General features: G+C 33.5%; 2 protein-coding genes across 4 annotated transcripts; one reads left to right on the top strand and one right to left on the bottom strand.

Annotated features, from left to right (window-relative positions):
* Window positions 1-3160, top strand: LOC110620460. 2 transcript variants are annotated; one of them, XM_021764210.2, is made up of 4 exons: window positions 1-341; window positions 460-1054; window positions 1288-1812; window positions 1905-3160. In XM_021764210.2, exons 1-4 carry the CDS (start codon window positions 228-230, stop codon window positions 3011-3013), a joined length of 2343 nt encoding a protein of 780 aa, XP_021619902.1. In that variant the 5' UTR covers window positions 1-227; the 3' UTR covers window positions 3014-3160. The 2 variants fall into 2 exon arrangements, with proteins under 2 accessions (XP_021619902.1, XP_021619901.1); XM_021764209.2 differs by having other exon boundaries at window positions 3-341; window positions 1252-1812.
* Window positions 3161-5350: 2190 nt separating this feature from the next.
* On the bottom strand, window positions 5351-19679 carry LOC110620586 (protein TOPLESS-RELATED PROTEIN 2). 2 transcript variants are annotated; one of them, XM_021764383.2, is made up of 25 exons: window positions 18735-19679; window positions 18186-18365; window positions 17828-17941; window positions 17587-17745; window positions 17220-17403; window positions 17021-17144; window positions 16820-16929; window positions 16571-16709; window positions 16354-16463; window positions 16049-16121; window positions 15872-15945; window positions 15695-15790; window positions 15523-15618; window positions 15212-15339; window positions 11677-11911; window positions 11417-11584; window positions 10632-10730; window positions 10402-10548; window positions 9546-9656; window positions 9282-9464; window positions 9038-9166; window positions 8430-8525; window positions 7353-7538; window positions 6142-6314; window positions 5351-5983 (listed from the first exon to the last, which is right to left on the bottom strand). In XM_021764383.2, exons 1-25 carry the CDS (start codon window positions 18812-18814, stop codon window positions 5773-5775), a joined length of 3405 nt encoding a protein of 1134 aa, XP_021620075.1. In that variant the 5' UTR covers window positions 18815-19679; the 3' UTR covers window positions 5351-5772. The 2 variants fall into 2 exon arrangements, with proteins under 2 accessions (XP_021620075.1, XP_021620076.1); XM_021764384.2 differs by having other exon boundaries at window positions 16049-16118; window positions 18735-19678.
* Between the last annotated feature and the right edge of the window lie 1845 nt (window positions 19680-21524).

Raw genomic sequence — 21524 nt, 5'->3', positions numbered from 1 at the left:
GGGGCTAACCCCAGCCTAAATTCAAATTTCAAATCACGCTCCAACGGTCATATGTTCTAGGGTTTCTTCTATGTTTCTCTCTGAAACCCCTCCAACTCCTTCACCAGATACATATATATACAAACCTATCCTCTACTTTTCCCTCCCGCACTGGACAAGAAGAAGAAACGATAATCTTCTATTACTAGAAAACACCTCGCTTCATATTCGTCGTTTTCCGATCGGAAATGGATTTTCACAGCCTCGCAAGGAAGGAGCTCCAAGCTCTCTGCAAGAAGAACAAGATACCAGCTAACATGACCAATATCGCCATGGCTGATGCTCTCAAAGCTCTTGAGAAGGTAATGATTGCTTTTAATCCTTGAGTACACACTTCATGTTTCTGTTGATTACTGGGAAATCATAGGGTATTAGATGATTGACTTAAACTGATATATTAAGTTCCCTTCCTTCTTCCAGGTGGAAGGACTTGATGAACTCAACAATGATCCGAGATCCGATCCTCAGGAATCCCCGGAGAAAACTATAAATGCGGCCCCTAGAACTGCTTGCAGAACCTCAACTAGGAGAAAGCCCAGTACTGTTGAGCCTGAAAGTTCACAACCAAAGACTCGTACTCGCTATGCCACAAGAAAAATGGTTGCCGAAGAGACTGAACAAGAAAACGAAAATGTGAATCTATTGGAGACTCCAGCAATGCCCACCACCAGGAGAACGGCACCAGCTGCTTCAGCAACCCGAAATATGGAGGCCCAATTGATGGAAATCGGAGAGGATGAGAAACTACTAGGTCAAGAGAAAAGTGATGTGCCAGAGACTCCAGCAATGCGAACCTCTCGAAGGAAGGCTCCAGCAGTTTCAACTAGGAAGAAAATTGAGGATCAGAAGGATGAGAAATCGGTTCAGAGAGTGTACAGTACAAGGCAGTCAGTGAGGTTGTTGGAGAAAAGCATGGCAGTGTTGAGCTTGAAGGAGAAAAGGAGAGTTGAAGCTGTGAAAATTGAGGGATTGTGTGAGAGAACTAAGGAAGTTGAACAGAAGAATGATGTGCCTGGTATGTGTTCGTATTATTGTCCAAGAATAGTAACTTTCTTTTGCTTTTTTTCCGCTAGATTAAGTTTAGTTTCCAGCAAAGGGTAGATAACTGATAACACTAGGAATTATAATCAAGTGCAGTAGAAATATAAATAGTTAGTATCTATTTTATAGTGTTCTGGTTCTGAGTTCTGACATTGGTCATATTGCAAACAGAATGTGATTCCCAACTTCTTTCATTCCAAAATATAGATGAGACATCAGAGAGTGAAAGTGGAAAGAAGCATGGTATTCAAGAGGACAACAACAGCAATAACCAGGAAGGGGAAGGTTTAGAAGTTCTTTCATGGAAGAACTCGGAGCGTCCTCTGGGGAATGAAAGTGAAATGAAGCATGAATTTGAAGAGCACAAGACTGTTCATGAAATGGACAACTCAGCAGTTTCTTTCCAAATTGTATCTCTAGAGAATGCAAGTGAGAACGAACTTAATGTGCACAACGATATTGCTGACCATGAAGTGGATTCTGAAGTTCTTGGCCAGAACATAGATCAATTGCTGAAGAGTGAAAGTGAAGCAAATCTCCAGGGAGGTGAAAAGATTGATCATGAAGTGGAAATGCAAGTAGGTTATGAGGCTTGCACTAATTTGGATAACGATTCAGGATTAGAGAAAGATGATGAAGACAATAGTGAGAGTTCAGATGCATCTTTTTTTCTGCAAGTGGAAACCTCAGGAAAGCCAGTAGATATGAATTGTGAATCCACTGACGAGAAAGGTATATTTTTCTTTCCTGTGCTTGTTGAACCGCAATCTAGATTTCCTTGTTCAAAACTTTATTGATAGGTCATCTTAATGTGTTCTGTTCAGGCCCAGATGTGATGGCTGAAAACTCTGAGACTTTGAATGCTGCAATGAATCCAGACATTGAGAAAGAATTGAATAGCAATCAAGATTCTTTGATTGTTGAAGTGTATGATGACAGCTCTGTTTTGGGCATGGAAACAATTGTTCCAGATGAAGTTTCATTTGAGGTCTCATTGACTCCTGAGGTATCCGAAGCCATGGGCAAAAGCTCTGAAATGAATTTGATTGATGATGAGCAGCATGGCATTAATGATCTGCACTCAGATGCTGCCACTGAGGAAGGTACTGATGCCAATGCAATTAAGGAAGTGTCTGATAGCAGAGGATCAGATAAAGTTCAAGAAAATGACAATGCAGAAAACATCGAAGAGAAGGCTCCACTTCTTCCACAAGTCGATTATGAGAAGTCGGAGAGCATAAATGAATCTGAAAGCCCTTGGTTCACTCTCCAGCATGAAAAATGCAAGGAAGCTTCTGATAACTTTGCAAATGAGTATGACATTGATGATGTCAATGTAAGTGATGCTAAAGAACCTGACATGATAATAGCCCATGACCAGAAAAGCCCTTTCTGTTGTCTTCTGGTTTCAGACAGTGAAGTTGCAGGTATAATTCCTTTGGCTGATGACCATGAACAAGAATTAGCTGCAGCTGCTTACAAATACATTCAGACACTAAACAAGTCGCCAACTTCCTTGAAGCAAACGAGTCGCTATCAACCTGTTGTTTCCAGTGATCATGTCACAGCTGGCATGGTGATTTCCTCACCATCTGCAACCAATAGAATTCAGGATCAGTCTCATCTGTCAACTGAATCAACACCAAGGAAATATTCAACTAAGAAACAGACAAGTCAGAAGATCATGTATCCAGACTTTAACAAGGAGAACATTGACAATAGTGCCAGAAAGATAGAGCCTAATAAAGATAAGGTGAAGAAGAAGGTTGTTGATGAAGAGAAAAAATTTGAGGAGGTCAGCTTAAGGCAGCTATCCAAGATGTTGAAAGAAAAACTGCAGATTGCCAATAAGAATAATGAAGGAACTAGACCAGCTTTGCAGGTGCTGACGGAAAATTGTAAAGCTAGTGGTGAACTAGAAAACAAGAACTGATCTGAAACGCTTTTTACATGAAATTGCAGAAAGCTTGTGCATACAACAAGAGGAGTGATACAAGAGAGCATGATTGAGTAATAACAATACCTTGTATTGAGGATATTTCCATCTGAGGATAATTTTTATGTTTCCATTATAGTCTCACACCCAACATTTGTTGATTGTGACTGAACAATGACAGAACACATGAATGTTTTAATTAAAAATAGAAATTATCTCCAAAATAAGAGATTTATAATAAAAAAATAATAATTATTACTATTAATAATAATTAACTTCTATATAAAATAATAATTAATATATATGTAATAAATACATTTTATTATTTTATTATTACTATTAATGTGTGACATTTTGTTTCTCTACTATTTCCATTTCATATTCAAATTCACTAACATTATTTCCATTTCATATTCTCCTTCACATAACTCTCTCTCTCTCTCTAGTCCATGCACCTTGGTGAGTCCTCACTTTAGACATTTATGTGTTTTCACTTAGATTGGAGTTTGAGGTGATAGTTTTGTTTTCTTTTTCTTGTTTATACCTCAACGATATGTGATTTAATTTATTTATAATTTTAAATAATTTAATCACTGATTTAGAGAAATTTACTATTTAATTTCTAAATTTTTAAAAATAAATTAAAACATCTCTCGTATTTTAATAATTCAATTAATTAATTTTTTTATTTTTTGGAAAGTAGTAAACGCATAACACTAATAATTTAAATAGTCAAAATTTAAAAACTAGTTAGTCCTTTCTCTTTCTCTTCTCTCGCAATTTCTCCCGCCCACATTCCAAGCAAAAGTCCACCATCTATCCTCTCACCCATTTGATGATTCCAATTCCATCTCACAAAACCACATCTATAAATATGAAGTTGCAGATGGAGCTATAGAATCTGAGGCCAGCAACATATTCACAGCTTCTAAATACATAAGCTCACATGGCTTCACTCAAGGTTGAGAAACCTGCGGCTGCGACACCCCTCAAGAAAGAGTCCTGCCAAATCTGCACCCAAAGCTCCGGCCTCCCATCCCGCCCCTAAAAAGCTGGACCATTATTAAAATTACTACAATCTTTAATCTTATATATACCACACACGTCCTTCTCCCAACACGCCACGCCCGCCACGCCCGCCCCACCCCTACTCTCTTGATTTCCTGCCTTTTGGCATGCTTAGTCTCGCCTGTCCCTGCAGTCCGAGTTTCCTCCATAATTTCTTCTTTTTGTCTTTTCGTTTCTTAGCCCACAGCCATAGAACCAGAGATCACAACTCTTCATTTGGTTGGTGACGACGAAGAAGAGGAGGCCCTTCCTCTCGAATCGGCTATTGATGCATCTTAATTTGCCTTCAACGAATTAATTCAGTTTTGTTGGTTGACTGCTCACAGATCGACAAGTCAATTTGGGGCCATGCGAAACTCATTGTCGAGCATCTGGCGGCCTGGTCGCGGCGTCTTTATGCAGTAATTGGCAGCAAAGATCTTTTTGTTTCAATTTTTTCATTTAGTTGATTTGAGGTGTGTTTTGGATGGTGGACCTTGGAGCTTCAACAATGCTTTGTTAAGTTTACACCGTTTGGGATTTCAATTTGTTTTAGGGATTTTAAACATTATAAATTGGTTATTTTTAAAATATAAATTGTAGGAATAAAATGTGAAATTTTTTGCTCGGATGCCTTTTTTAAACATAAGATTAAATAATAATTTATTATTTGAAATGAAAATAAAAAATAGATATAATTTAGAATCAATTGACTTTTCAAATTAAATCAATTTTATTCAATTTAATTTAATTTAATATTTTTATTATTTTTATTCAATTTAATTTTTAAAATAGTTGAAATTCAATATTTTTTTAGATCGACTTGTGATAAATCACTTATTGCACACTAACACATTAATTAGTTGAATCTTTAAAAACCAGATGATTCATACAAAATGATATCATATAATTAAATAATTTTATATTATTTTATATAATTGAAATATAAAAAAATTTTAATATTCTTACAACATAGTAAACAGTGGAACAAACAAAAGATTTAGCATGATATAATAATGATTATATAGTAAATTTTATAATTATATTCACATTTACACATCATAAAAGATTCTGAAATATAATGGGAAAAAAAATGAACGGCACATTTTTGTTTTCATTTAAATTTTAAAAAGTGTGAAAAGATGAGTATTAATCTATCATAAATATCTCATATGTAAATTAATGGTTTCGTATCTATATGAGATATAATAGGTTATAGAGCATTCTTCCTGGTTCTTACAGGCTCTAAAACCAGGCCAAGTTTACTGTAACGTGGAAATCCCAATCTCACAAAATACAGTAGTACTAGTGGTCTATTAATGATGAACAGAGCACAAGCCCCCATCATCTGATAACAAGCCACCAGGTAACCGTCTATCAAGTAATTCGTCTGAAGGAAAACGTCTATACATACGTCCAGTAAACCTCTTGCAGTGCTGATGAAATGCAGAAATTAGCCTCTATTCTTACAGCATTAGTGGAACAAAATTATACAATTTCCTTAAAACATCCAAAGAAGCAAAATGGCCCCCATAAGAGATAATATATATATGGAGAGAGAGAGAGCGAGAGAGAGAGAGATTTACAATGAATATAAATAACAGGCCATAATTTAAAGCAATTGATCAGAGCAAAAAGTAGGGATAATCAGTAAAACTTGTGTAAGTGCACAACTTAGGCTGTATAGCAGCTGCTTAGCTATGCCCCCATCACCTGGAAGGAAGCTCTGATTGTTGACCACTCATAGGAGGATTTGATGAATTAGAAGGGAGGGACCCATTGTCTTGAGAGGATGGCCCACCCCACTTGAGCTCCACATCAGAAGGTTCAACCACATGCACTGCACCGTCACTCATGCCAAGTGCAATCTGATTGGGCTCAGATGGATGAGCTGCTATCACCAAAGGATATGCATTGTTGCTGCAAAGGAGGTTATTGTCAATATATGGCAAACTCTACCATTTCCAAGATATTGACATTGATATTGATTGTGAAACGCAGTATTGGAATATAACTTTTCGACAGATCTACAGAAAAATAGAAGTTCCAAAGTTTCCTTGTGACAAGTTTTAGCTTACCCTGCCACAGATGGAGGTATGTAAGCAGAAGGTGCTATTCGGCACCTCACCCTCAAGCCATCTGCATCAAAAACTCCAACAGCTCCATCACAAAAACCCGTATATACCAGCAAACCATCACTCGAATATATTGCACTTGAAATGGGGGCAGTAAGCGTGTCCTTTGGATACCACTGCAAGATCATGTTGGAATTGATGAGATTCTAAGCTACAATTAAGAGGGAATGTATAGAATAATTATGTCTATATATTCCTATGATTATAAATTTAATATATTCACATTATAGTTGGAGAATTTCTTTATTTATGGTATCATACCATATATGTTTTGAATTTTCCATAGGAATCCTTTGTATTAGTACTTTGTATTAGTGAGATAATCAAATCCAATTCAGCAAAGATGAAGCCTTTCGAGGTTTTGTGTCCGTGGATGTAGGCACTTGTAGGCGAACCATGCAAATCTTCTTGTGTTATTTTTCTCCCTTATTGTTCTAAATTTAACACATAGATTGACCAATATAAATGAACAAATAAAAACAATATCATCAACTAAGATCTATGATCTTCCAATTTTTATATTTTTCAGTAAAAGGGCAAATAGCAACTGTCACCTTTTTCCACAATGTTACTTGTGATACTCAATGACAAGGGCAATTTATAGGTTAATATTTTTTCTAGCAATTTTTACAGAAATAACCAGCATGTCTCAAGTCAACTGCCAAGTTAAGAGAGCCTAGACTTGGTTCAACAGCAGGAAAGTGCAAAAATCAAATTGATTTCTAATGCCCAAATTCCAAGAGCAAATGTATGACCAGTTATTAAAGGGAAGAAGGTTGGGTGGTGTGCACAAATTCTTTAGGTTTCTATTTGTTTTAAGTGAAGTTTGGTGGTAGAATAATGCTACAGTTCCTCAGAAATTAGACTTGTAAATTATTACGGCATTATGAATCATTAGGAAGTTTGGATAGAAAAAACGTCTGCATATTCAAATATCAGGTACTGTCTTTTAATCAGCCGGGACAAAACGGTTTTTGGTTTCTTTGCAGGCTCGTGCATCAGGGTTTTCAAAGGACTGTCTTCAGGTGTTATTCAGCTCGGCTGATGGGCACTACTGTTTGTCTTAAAGAATGCTCCTTTCTGATTTACATATTATAAGGGAAAAAAGGAGGGGAAAAACAAAGAAAAGAGAAAGACTAGGGTAGAAAACTTACTGATCGCAAGCATTCAAGTTTGCTATCATAAATGGCAACTTGGGTTTCATGGACAACCAATAGATGTGTTTGATCATTGTGAAATTGGACTCTAGTTTCGCCAATCAATGGGGATTGGCGACCCGGTGGTGCCTGTATAAATCTTGATTTCCTTTTCTCCCATCCATCAATGCTCCACACACATAGCTGCAACTCAAATTCATCAGTGCCCCCCCAACATTATCTTACAACTGAAAGCTACAAAACAGATACAAGTAATTCTAACACCCAACGGATCAGTAGTCATTATGTTGCACAAATGACCAACTCAGATAACAAAGCTTTTGTGATAAACATGCATCATGCAAAGAGTTTGCCTCAACTTCTAAGTCAGAATGCATTTCTTTGCTCACATCAACTAACATTGGAGCACACTTTGAGATCATTAGTCCATCTTCACATCAATTTATGGCAAACACACAAATATACCAAATGTATACGACTATTTTCAACTCAATCTAAAACTAAAAACACCCTAGTAGAATTTTGAAGATCTTGCTTCAAAAGTTAATATGAACAATTAGGATGTCTGAAAGATACAAGAACTCCCTGTGGGAGATGGAATGCTTAGAATAGGCACTTGAAATAACAATTCAATCTTAAGGCACTTCTACACATTTTAAAGAAGAAAAAGCAATTGTCATCCTTGGATACTGGGAATAAAACAAGAAGTTTGAGCATTTACTCCATGGCGATTTATCACGTATGTGCCAGCTTGCTAAGCAGGAAATCTTGCTGGTGTTTAGAATACTCTATGCCCAAATTAATGCAAGAAGCATACAGATTAAGAGCCCAATGAAAATTACAGGGAAAGCAGTATTAGTTGATTATCACAATGGAGTTTGCAAAATAGATAGATGAAGAGTTCAAAACAATAAGATAATGTTGGAATTAATAACAACAGATAACCAAGTAACTTTCCAGCCTCAGAAGAAGCATAGCCAAGTCATTTTTACTATTTTAGAGAAGCTTTCATAGCCGTCCTCCCAAGGATAACATCAAACTCTAGCCACAAGCATTATTTTCTCACCCACTGACCTGTGCATCAGCACCAGAAGACACCAGTACATTTAAACTTTGGGAAAAAGCAAGTCCTGTTATGCGATTTTGGTGACCCTTAAGCTTTGTTTTAACCTGCAAAAAGTGAATAACATCCAAGATGAAGTTTCCTTCCACAAGTAGACATATCGCATAAATGCTTAAGAGAATTAAGAGTTGGATGCTGCAATAATTTCATCAGTGACTGTAAAATCTGCGGAACTGTTAATTTCAAAAACAATAGAACTTTCCTTTTTTAAAACAATCCAATTTTCCACTATCAATAGCAAAGCGAAACAATTTCAACCGTATTACTTTTAAGATGAAGATTCCAACAATCCAGAAGTCGTACCTGTAATTTCATGCAGCTTGTGAATATATAATTTTTATTTGGCACATGCAAGTATATTGGTGTCACAAATTTTGTCCGACAATTTGAGAATTTTGAGAAATCAAATTATCACAGTTGGCAACAAGTGCAAGAAAAGATTATGCCCTAAAATAAATCAAGACTTTTATGCACAAATGAAAATTTTCAAGAGAGACTGTATGCGCTTACAGCAGAACAAAACATACATACCCACACACACAAAATAGAAATACTTCACCTCATCAACTCTGACATTATAAATTTGCACTGAAGAATCTTCCATGCCAACAGCAATAATATTATTATCCTGAGGATGGAATGCCAAAAATGTGGCAGCAGGAGGTGGGGACATAAATGTCGTCATGACCTAAAAAGAAGTTACCATTTTGACTCAGTAATACCTAAATGCTGTTTGATACTATTAGCATAAACAAAAATACAGATTTTAAATCAAGAAATGGTTAGAAGTTGCCAGCACTGACCTTGAATGTCATCATGTTAAACAAAGATACCTTCCCACCAGACGCAGACATGACATAAGAATCATTTTTAGATAAAGCAATGCATGCGGCAGATTCCTCAGCTGGTTTAGTATCACTTATGTCATTATTCATAAGAGTTCCACTGGGAGGTTGCCACAACTGTGGTGCAACATATGCAGTAGCCTACAAGATGCAATTTTTGATAAAATCAGAAACAAATAAACAAGAGAGCAGAGACTTGCAAATTGGAAGGCATGACCAGACCTTTCCAGATTGATTCCTGTCACTGCGCTGCCATTTCCAAAGTTTATGAACAGCGTTAGAGGCAAGGGCCAACAGCGCCAAGCCAGAGTTTGTGTAAATCAGCCGCACAACCTAAAATCATTGACCAAATATCCTCAATTATTAGGATAAAAAGACAGCAATATAGAACAAACGTGTATATAGGCACAAGGTACACCTGAAAGATCTATATATTTGAGCATCATAAAGATCTGTTACCAAATATGTGAAAGGCTACAACATAACCTATATGTCAAGTTTCTGTCATTGTTAAGGACTTATGGTGGACAAAGCTACTAGTAGTTTACCATAGATGACAGAAGAAACAGGAAATCACTGTCTTTTAAACACTAATATTGCAAGTAAATAGAAGTATTCTCCAATTGCTTCTGATCTTATCTAAAGTAACTCTACCCAGACAAGCAATAACTTTTCATTTTAGGAAGTATGCATTTGCTAGGGGCATATCAACTGGGGTCTTTTAAGCAATAACTCTTATTCTACCCTTGTTAAACAGTTCACCATTAAGCCATCCCATTTGTTTTTTGTTTAGTCATGTCAATCAATAAATTACAAACATACAATGCATGTTAACACAAAGAATAATTGAAACTTACAGTCTGGAGATCAAAAGAATTAGAGTTTATTCCATAATGTTATAAGATGCACAACCAAAGGCGGGATTTAGTATCCCTCTAGGGTAGCCAATAAAAATCAGACATTGAAAGAAGTCATATAAAGAAGACAGATACTGTTATAGTTGCAAACACTTTTTTCTCAAGTTGAAACAAGTTTGAAAAGTAGAATTGGTGGCTAATTAAAACGTTGAAACACCAACCTTGCCAGTAGCTACAGGATCAGGCAAACGCAGAGCTTTCAATTGAGATGGATCAACAATGTCAGGAATTTTCCAGCTCCTCATCTTGTCTAATTCATCCGAAATACGTGGTTTAACATCAATAAGCCTACTGCTGTCCGTTGTACCCTGCAATGTTACCTACTATAAGCTTAAGACTACAGAGTACAGAGAGGCACCAACAGCACATGACTGGAGAAAGCAAAACGTACAAGGTTGCTAATGGACATAGCAGGTGGGATTCTATCTGAGCGTTCTAGTACAGGAGCAATTCCAGAAGAAACAGGTCCAAGTGCGTTGAGAATCAGTGGCTGTAGTGCAGGTTGTAATTGGCATAAGAAACCAACCAGTAGAATGTTTAAGTAAATGCACAAAGAAATTACAGCATATCATATTATAGAATGACAAAAGGAAACATCACATGGGCACACATCAGAAGAAACGAATTAATACCAGATCATTCAAACCCCAATTTTATACCTTTCTCCTCTCCAATCTAGTTTAATATAAGATCCTAGCACAAGATAGATTAAACCATTTTCCCCCTCCATAAGCAATGACGAGCCTTTGTTGTCTGCAAAAATACTTCAATTATGACATCTATTCCTCTTCTTTTTCTGTTTTCCTAAATTATTATTTGCTTCTCAATAAAATTTGATATTTTCCACAACCAATAATGGGTTTCGTTGAAAGATAAGAATCTCTATGCGCCAACAAAGGATGATGGAGAGTTTAGCATGCTTGAGGCAAACAATATTGGATAACAAGTCTGCACATGTATGGGGGGAGAGAGAGAGAATTCTCATTTATTCTTTTTAGAAACCCAAGGACAAACAAAACCATAGTGATACCTGATGAAGCCCATGGTAGCCTTTAGCTACTCGCAAATTCATTTTCACTCTTATACATTTAAGCAGGTTTAGAATTTTTTGTGAACATATGAGGCCATACCCTTATTTACCAGAAGTTGATGCACAAAACCCAAACAGAATATTACCTTAGAGTTAATAGGTTCAGATGGGCTACAGTTTTTATCAGCAGCCCTGCTATCCAACATCCTTATCAGGCGCAGTCCATCATTGTTAGCTAAAATTTTGATACCATTATCACTAGTTGTAACTGCCAACAAAGAACCTTCCTTGTTGAATCTCAGTCTAGGACTTGCCTGCAGCAAAAAAAACATGCCCAAATGAAAAGCTGCAAAAGCTTACACTTCGCTTCAGTGCCATTTATGAAAAAGAAGGTAGAGAAACTAACAGGTAAGCCCCCATCTGCATCAACTGCTGCCAACATGTTGATATTATCCATTTCCCAAAACTTAATCAGAAATTCATCACCAGCAGCTAAAAAGCGGCTTCTTGTTGTGTCAAACTGAACAACACCTGAAGAGCGCTTTCTAAAACCAGAAAACGTCCGTTTGATAGTTCCTTCACTCTCATTCCACTCAACTAGATGAGATTCACCTTCTTTACTTGTTCCACATGAAAAAAGCCTGCGGCAAAAATCATAATATCTTATTTTATCTCTTATAATTCAAAATAATATAAGAAATAACTAATTAATATGAAACCTAGTGCCATAAAACAAAAAAAAAATTGTAGGGGAGAATCAGAAATCTAACCGATATGCAGGATTTCTAATTCTAGAGTAAAAAATTTAAAGACCTCAAATATTAATGAAATACAAAACCATATCAACAAATTTAATTGTATCAAAGAAAATTAAAAATTTTAGTACTTATTATCATATATTATTAATATCCAATAACAAATTTCATTCAGGTAACTATATTTTTAAGAAAATAAAATTTACTAAGTTTCAATAGTGATGAACAGCAGTAGCAGTAGTGGATGAGAAGAATCACTTAAATCAAAAAATCCTAACATTTGAATGACTCTCATCCTACTTCTATCTATCCAAGAGGGTTGAGTTGGCTGGCAAAAGTTGTGTAGTCATGCATCTCATGCTAATACAAAAAAAAATAATAAGAAAAAAAATTTCAAAATACGAGTCAATTGAAAATGAAGGATATAGGGTCATGTGAAGGAAATTATGCTAATGGGTTTTATATAGAATAAAGATATGAAAGTTACATTTTTGTAGAAAATAAATAGACTAAAATTATTGCAATCATTAATACATAAATTATAATAATTCAAGTTTAATAACTTAATTGCTCAAAGTTTGCAACGCTTGATTTAGAGCATTACAAAGGCTATTTTACTTTTTATTTTACTTTAATTATTTATGTCTATTTATTTTTTTATAAATTATTTAAATTGAATAAAATTTTATTTTGATAATATTTTATACAATTAGTTCCATTAATTCTTTAATTATTTTATACATTAAAACAATTAATTTTTTTTATAATAATTTTAATCGATTATATATATTTATTCTATATAACCATTCATATTAAAGGAACAAAAATATATAGTATTAGTTAATTAGATTATATTAGATATGATTTCAAAAAATTATCAAATCAATAAACTAAAGCTATTGTGATATAGTAAAAATTTTTTATCTAATATTTTGTTATGGACTTTTATACATATATATTTATTTATTTATTTATTTATTGACAATGATTTATTTTTATTATCTAAACATCTTTTTATACAGTAGTTACCCAATTTTTATAAATCTATTTTTAACATTATATTTATTATTAAAATAAAAAATACAATAATTTTTTTAATAATAAAATAAAATAAAATTTTTCTTACAATATCAATAATATATTATACTAAAAAGTAGTAGGAAATCAAAAGATTACTAACAATCAATATAATAAATTATACTTATCATATCAAAAAGTAGGAAATCAAAAGGTCATATATTAATAATGATGATAAAAATAATAAATTGCATTTAACATATATATTAATTATTATTTTATGTAGAAAGAAAATTAAAAATATATAAAAAAAATTATAAATTTATATTATATGACATAATTATGTAGGGTTAATTGTTCACTTAACAATCTCTCATATATTTGTTATTATTCACATAAGAGATGGAATACATGTAGCATTTAATAATATAGGTTATAGTTTTTTTTGTAGTTTATTTATTAGTAAAAACAAAAATAAAATATATAAGTTAAATTTTTTACTTTATTGTGATTAATATATTATATTTAAAAAAAATATAAGAAATTAAAGTGACATACTACTAATAATAATAGAAAATTAAAAAGTCATACATAAATTGTAATAATAAAGATAATAAATTTCATTTATTACGGACATATTAACTAGTAATATTATTAAATATGAAAATATAATTTGAAAATAAAAATAAAACAAGTCAAGTTTGCCACTTGGCATAACTACATATAATTAAATATGCCATTTGTCAATCTCTCCATATATATATATATATATATATATATATATATATTTGACAATGATTTATTTTTATTATCTAAATATCTTTTTATATGGTAGTTATTCAATTTTTATAAATATGTTTTTAACATTATATTTATAATTAAAATAAAAATACAATAAAATTTTTATTATAATATCAATACTATATTATATTAAAAAGTAGTACTAAATCAAAAGATTAGTAACAATCAATATAATAAATTATACTTATTATATCAAAAAGTCATACATGATGATAAAAGTAATAAATTGCATTTAACATATATATTAATTATTATTTTATATAGAAATAAAAATATAAATATATAAAAAATTATAAATTTATGCCATATGACGTAATTATATAGGGTTAATTATGCACTTGGCAATCTCTCGTATATTTGTTATTATTCACATAAGAGATGAAAAATATGTAGCATCAATTAATTAATAATGTTAATTATAATTTTTTTTAGTTTATTTATTACTAAAAATAAAAATAAAATATACATGTTAAAGTTTTTATGTTATTGTGATTAATATATTATATTAAAAAGTTTGTTGAAAATGAAAAAGTCACATATTAATAGTAATGATAGGAAATTAGAAAGTCATATATAAATTGTAACAATAAAGATAATAAATTACACTTATTATGGACATATTAATTAATAACATTACTAAATATGAAAATATAACTTGAAAATAAAAATAAAATATATTAAGTGTGGCACTCGGCACAAATATAAAATTTAAGGGTGGCCCTTGGCATAACTGCATGACGCTAAACATGCCACTTGTCAACTTCTTAGCCTATTTTAAAACCCAGCTTTATATATATATATATATATAGTGTTAAAAGATAGAGATTATGCATTGTTTTAGAAACACCAATGTGTAAGCTTTCAAGTCTTTCTGCTTTTTCCCAACCATGAACCTAAACTATCAAGCCTTATGATGGGACCAAAAACAGTTCCGAGCATCTAGCAAAGCTCAAGGAGGTTCACTAATCAAGCCATCATCATTATTTGGATTCCAAGGAGGTTCCAGCCTGATCTACGTAGGGTGTTTTAACACATACTTATCTCTTAGTCTAAAGAGCTTTCCAATTAATGAAGTTCTCTCTTTCTATCATTACCCTAAAACATTTCTAAGAATTGCCTCAAGGACTCCAAGTTAAAATCAACCCCCCCAAAAGCTGTAGGCTATTTCAAATGACCAATGCATTAAAAATGTAGAGCAGGATAGTGAGAAAAATAGACCCTACTCAATAAATCATGATCCTTGAGAACATAAGGAGTTCCTAAGCTGATATTGCCATGGGATATGACAGTAATAATTACGCAAATGAGACATACATCAAAACAAAACAATGAAATAAGGAAATCATCCCCATAAACAACAAGCTTTACCTAGTCCCATCAGCACTGTATGCCATCATGGTACACCAAAGTCCAGGAGCATCATAATCCACTCTAGATCCCACAGAATCATATAGCCAAGCTTTAATCTTCCCGTCAATTGCTGTAGAAAAAATGAACTGTGCATATCCAAAAAGTGAGTGCTGAGTAGATTATATGGTAACTCGAAAATAGGAGGAGCTTCCAGCTATTGCTTATATTCATATGGATACATCGCCATGAGCACAACGCATATATATGAGATGAGAATCCAACAAATAATAATATAACCCCAAATCACTAGCTTCATAAAAAAGATTTACCTGGATATTTTCTTTGTGATGAGGGCAAACAGAATACACAGGAGCTTCATGGCCTTCAAATGTATATTGTCTGCGTCCAGCTACAGCATCCCAAACCTGTTGAGTGGGAGATCAATTAAACGGATGCCCAAGTTTTCCTTCTCATGAAAGCAATCACACATAAAGCCAATACCTTGATCATCTTGTCATCACCACATGTTACGATGCATAATTGCTTATTGGGATGAGCAAATGCAATATCATTAACTCCACCAACGTGGGCATCAATCTAAAAGATGATGCGAACAGTCAGTTACACAATAACTTATCACTACTGTGCATGATGTAATTACCAGGGTGCTACAGGTACCTCTAAATGCTGTCTCAGTTCTCCAGTTGGATTGTAAGTATAAATCTGCACTAAATGTTTTGAAAACGCAACCCCTGAAAGAAGCCATAATCCATATTCAATTGGAAGTACAACAATCAATAAAACAAGATAAAATAAATTAAAACACATGATGGAACAGGAGACCCATACACATACCAAGCATAAGTCCATCTGGCCCCCAGACACATCTATTCACCGATATGGCAGCATCATTCAACAATGCTGTCTGCTAGCAATACAGCAATCGATCATTTTGAGAAGAAAGATAAACTACCATTCCAAAACCAAACTCTATCACTATCATTGGATTTCTCACTCGCCAAGTAATAGAAGTCCTCAAGTGTTTACCGAAAGGCCCAAGATTGAATTACACAATAAGGATTGGGGTCTATGTGCGTCACTGTCAACTTCAACAAAAGTTATAAAGGGTCAATATTAGATGGAATTGATGGTAACAATACCTGCAATGGCATTGAAGCAACTGAGAGATCCCATACTTTGAAGGGTTTATGTGCCAACCTTTCCCGGGAGCCAACTTCCCAAAGGCTAATGTCACCAACATTTGTCCCAACTGCAAGGAACATAATTAGAAAAGTCGAGAAATGCATATCACTATTAAGAAAACCTTTTTATAGCTTTCCTGAAGTGCTACTTAGAAACACATAGTCAAGTATCAACCTAGCAAGATGGTTTGTTGCTGCGGATGGAAGTCCATGCTCATAACACTAGATCCTTGATTAAGGGACCGCACCACAGTTTTGGGAAGGTCATCCTGTGAATAGATATTGGGAGTATGTGCTACACCAGAAAAGGACACCTAAAATAAGAAACCAGAAAACAAATATTACCCACATTGATTTTAGCAGCCACAACAAAGCATAATAAATGAACTGAAAGAAAAAAGAGAACCATCACACATCTTCAGACCTCATCAGATTGGCCGGTTCGCATACGCTTCATCATGTGCTCCGAGTCAACTGATTGATAATCAATCCCAGTCATACCTGGTGGTGTCCTTGGGTGTTTCAAGAAGGCAGCTGCACAACAAAATGATTATGTGGCTTTACCAAGCATATGACACTAGCATAGAACTGACAGCACAGTAAATGGCATAAGCATAAAGTTCACCTGCACTAGGCTGCACAAGACCAGGAGGCGCTGCTGCTACAGCAGGATGAGGCAAAGACGGATTATTGCCTGACATCCAACCAGCAATAGCACCAGGAGATGGGGAAACAACTGGCTGAAATGGCTGCATGGCAGAAGATATCAGGCATATGAGAAGCTCAGAATGGGAATTGGGGAAAATAGATGTAAAAATACATACACCATGGGCACCAATTGGAGGAAATGCACCAGCCTTGGGAATTGGTCCCACAATGGGGCTGTTTGTGGGAGGAGGAGGCCGAGCCCCATTAGCAGTTGTTGGAGTGCAAGAATGATCTGTGAATAGTGTTTTGATGTCAGGATTTGGACGAGGATTCTTGCAAAGCTGATGTTGCCAATTTAGACTGCAAAATAAAAAGAAAACCTTTGAAGAACACTTTCATCGGATCAGCTAAGACCAACTTCAAGATTTTTAATGAGAAAATAAATTTTTAAGGATAAAGATCAGAAAGTTATAACCAAAAACAAGCATCTAATAACCTATTTTGTTTCACAAGAAGTTTATGGAAAAAAAATGCAAGAATAACCTCTGGTTTATTAGAGTTCTCAGTCGCGAGCTTTTGAAGCCTGGGAACGTAAGCTTGTCTCGAAATAGTGGGTTTGCTTCAATAAGCTTTTTAAGTTCTATAAGCATGATGTTTCGGGCTGATTTTGTGTCTCCATATTTGGAAAGTTGCTCATTTTGCCTGATCAAAGAGCAAATACAAATAGTTCAATTAAAAACAATTCACATGTCCAAGAATCACATTACTATTAAAAAGAAGGTACCTAAAATTATCAAGAGTAAGCAACTGAGTTATCTCCTTGAAGAGTTCTTCATTGAAGGATGCAAAAACCTTAAGGTCCTTGCAAAGAATCTCAACAGCTTTTGCCCGATCCTGTCTGAGGGCAGGAACCAGAATACAAATGTAATAAACATGAATAAAGATACAAATGCTCACTTCAGGTGCCAAAATTTCATAACTAATGGCAAGTATCAGAATTTCTCCATTGACAATCTAAAATAAACGCTGTAATTAATCAAGATATCTATCTGTAAAATGAATCCAAAACAACCACAGGGAAGAAAATTATTGCATGTCCAGAGTCGACAAGTAAGATATGAACAGATAACTTTCAAACTCACCTGTCAAGAGCTTCTAAATATTTCTGCTTCCTAATTTCAAAAAAAATCTTCATGGAGTAGCGATTGTCTTCAACCTTTGTGAACCCACACAAATATCGCTCAACCTCATCCCATTCACCAGCCTGAACTTGATCCTCAAAATGTTTCATATTGAAGAAAAAACCAGACTCTTGCTCTAACCTTGAAATTCAATAAATGATAACAAACAGAGAAGAAAAAGAGGGCATCAGCAATCTATCTAAGTTCAAATTCCTTATGCCCCATTTGGAAGCTGAGGCACGGGAGATAAAGCCAAAACTAAGCAACATGTACTAAACATTATGGGCACTTTTATCCCGCTTTAAATAGCCAATAATGAACCAGTTTAGCACTTAAATCAGTGAATTTCTATTTAAGTAGAACGAAATAAACCAAACCCTACGTTAACTAGCCCCTAAAGAAATTTGTGCGAGTTTCATAGAGTTTTGTACTCCAGTCTATCCAAGTTTTCTCAGCTTCCAAACAGAAGCATATAATGTATTGAAACAACAAAATGGGAAACAAACTTACTTATGAACTGTATCCTTGAACTTCTCCTCATCCAAGAACTGTAAGATTAGAAACACCAGTTCCCTACTCAACGAAGACATCGTCCCCGGTACCCCTAAACGCTCCAGTGCAGCAGTCAAATAATAAAGCAACAGCACAGAATTTCCAAAGACCAACACAAGCTTCCCTTGAAAGCTGCTACGAGACCCAAATATTCCACAATTTGATGAAATGTAGAGAACCCAACCCAGAAACTGTTTCCTTTTCAGACCAGTTTAGCTAATAAGAGTTCCTCCCAATCACACAACAATCACCGAATACAGGTAAGTACTTCAACATCAAGATGGTTAAATTTCTTTCCCGAAACAACACACACCCAACTTACCGAAAAGCCGAATAAACAAAGGAGATTCACAAACAACCAATAAAAAGAGAATACCAGAGCTCGTAGCTGTAGCAAACCCCACAATTAAACCCTAATTGTCAGCTCCTTGTACTGAAGGAAAAGAGTTCAATAGATGCAGCAAAACATGTAATAACCTGAAAGTAGTTTACGAAGGGAGCTTGATTTCACAATAAATTACCACAAAAATGTCAACTTTACTTGCATTTGTTTCACTTGTGAAGATGAAGAGGACGAAACACACAAGCCTTACTGGTCATCACAGCTCATAGCATCAAAATGAAACATTTCTTTAGAGTTAGGGTTTGTTCTTTCTTCTCTTTTTCTTTTCTTTTTCTTTAAGCTTTTTGCAGCTAAACTCAACAACAATCTCTGTTTCTCTCTCTCTCTCTCTCTAGACTTGGAAGTACCAGTGTTTTCTTTTGTTTTGTTTTCCTTGTTTTGGTGCCTCTCTCTCTCTAGACTTGGACAACGGTTGTTGTTTTGTGCTTGCTGGGCTCTCTCTCTCTCTCCATCTCTATCACTGTTGCATATATATGTATAAATTTCTATCCATTTCCCGACTTTGAGCTTTCACTTTCTTTCTCTCTCTTGCGTGTGTGAATTTTCTCTCTCAACCTGATTTTCCCACTTTACCTTTATAGTCCATTAATTGTTGATTCCATTTTCAAATCCAACCCAATAGAGTTATTAAACCAGATCAAACTGGACAGTCGAACTGATGAATTAGCAAATCAGACCTTAAATCGGTCTGAAATCATAATTTAACAAAATGAAAATTGTGCAGCTAAATATACATTAGAGTATTCTTTTTATTTTATAATTTTTATTTATTCTATTTTTTCACATAAAAAATTATTTTTTTAATTTATATTCATATTAAACACATTAAATTCTATTAAATATTAAAAAATAATTTAAATATTTCTTTAAAAAATAACAATAAATGAAAATAAAATAAAATTAAATAGGATTATAATAATTAATTTATATATTATTATAATATAAAAAATTAACAATAATTTTAAAATAATTATAAAAGAAAATGTCAACTAAAAATTATGGTACATAAGTATAAATTTTTCTCCATTCCCCAATTCTGAGCTTTCACTTTCTTTCTCTCTTTTTCACATGTGAAGTTTCTCCACCTGATTTTCCCACATCACCTTTATACTCCATTAATAATTGTTGATTCCATTTTCAAATCCAACCCAAGATAGTTATTGCATCGAACCAAACTGATTGTTGAATCAACCAATTAATGAATCAAACCTTAAAACCAGTCTGAATTTATGAATGAACTGTATAAATAATTGTTCAACAATGAATCATTGTGAATCGATCAATTCAGTTGAATCAAATATTGAAAAATATTTAATAATTTATTTAAGATTATAATTTTAAGTAGAATTTAAAAAATATTATTACAAAATTTAATTTAAAATAGTTAAAATTTATTAATTAAATAAATTTATTTATTTATATCCGTACCGTACGTGATTTTTAATGACTTTTTAGTTGAATTATTAAACTATCAGCCAAATCGTCAACCATCTAATTGAACCCTTTATCGAATCAACTTTTGGCTCGGCTCACCATCAGTCGAATCATCAATCCATTTAATCAAATCCTTTATTCAATCAACCTTTGGCTCGGTTCAATATCACCGGTTTATGGAGGATATAATCATATAATCAAGTTTGCACATTCTCTTCTTGTACATTCCTGGACCTGTCCAGCATTTCTCTTCTATTGATGACAATAATGCTAAATGGGAACCCCAAAAATATATTTTTTATAATCACTACTTTTGAAAAATTGCGATATGGAAACCGAATAATTTGTTTGCTAAGAAAATTTAATGATATATTACATAATTAAGAAAATTTAATGATATATTACATAATTAAGAAAATTATCCCTTTTTTATGGAACATAATCATAGTATTATGAGTTGTGATTATAAGATTAAATATTAAGAATTTAATATATTCTTATTCATAAAAAAAATATTTAAATACTGTAATACTCGATTTTTCATTAACACTTATTCTCATCTTAGCATACCGAAATTTTATGAAAAATTATGCCAAATATAATTTAATAGATTTTTTTTATATTTACCATCACGTGATTTTCTATTCATTAAAATTGAATTTTCGATGTAAATTTAATAATTAACAACATTTTTTTATGGTATAAAATTTAATATACATAAATATCAATGCATATATTTTTATACAATCATTATAAATTCAAAACAAATTATTATATTCATCAATTCACGGATTTAAGCGTTAAAGTGACACTCCATAGTTATCCGCTTCCTCACATTCTCTTACGTAGATTAATTTTATTTCTGGCTGTATCACCTTTTATATTATTATTATAATAATAATAAAATTCTC

The sequence above is a fragment of the Manihot esculenta genome, chromosome 8 (assembly GCF_001659605.2).
Source record: "Manihot esculenta cultivar AM560-2 chromosome 8, M.esculenta_v8, whole genome shotgun sequence".
In the NCBI taxonomy this organism is placed as follows: Eukaryota; Viridiplantae; Streptophyta; class Magnoliopsida; order Malpighiales; family Euphorbiaceae; genus Manihot; species Manihot esculenta.
Note: the sequence above shows the minus strand (reverse complement) of the source record. Positions and strands in the feature narration are given on the sequence as shown.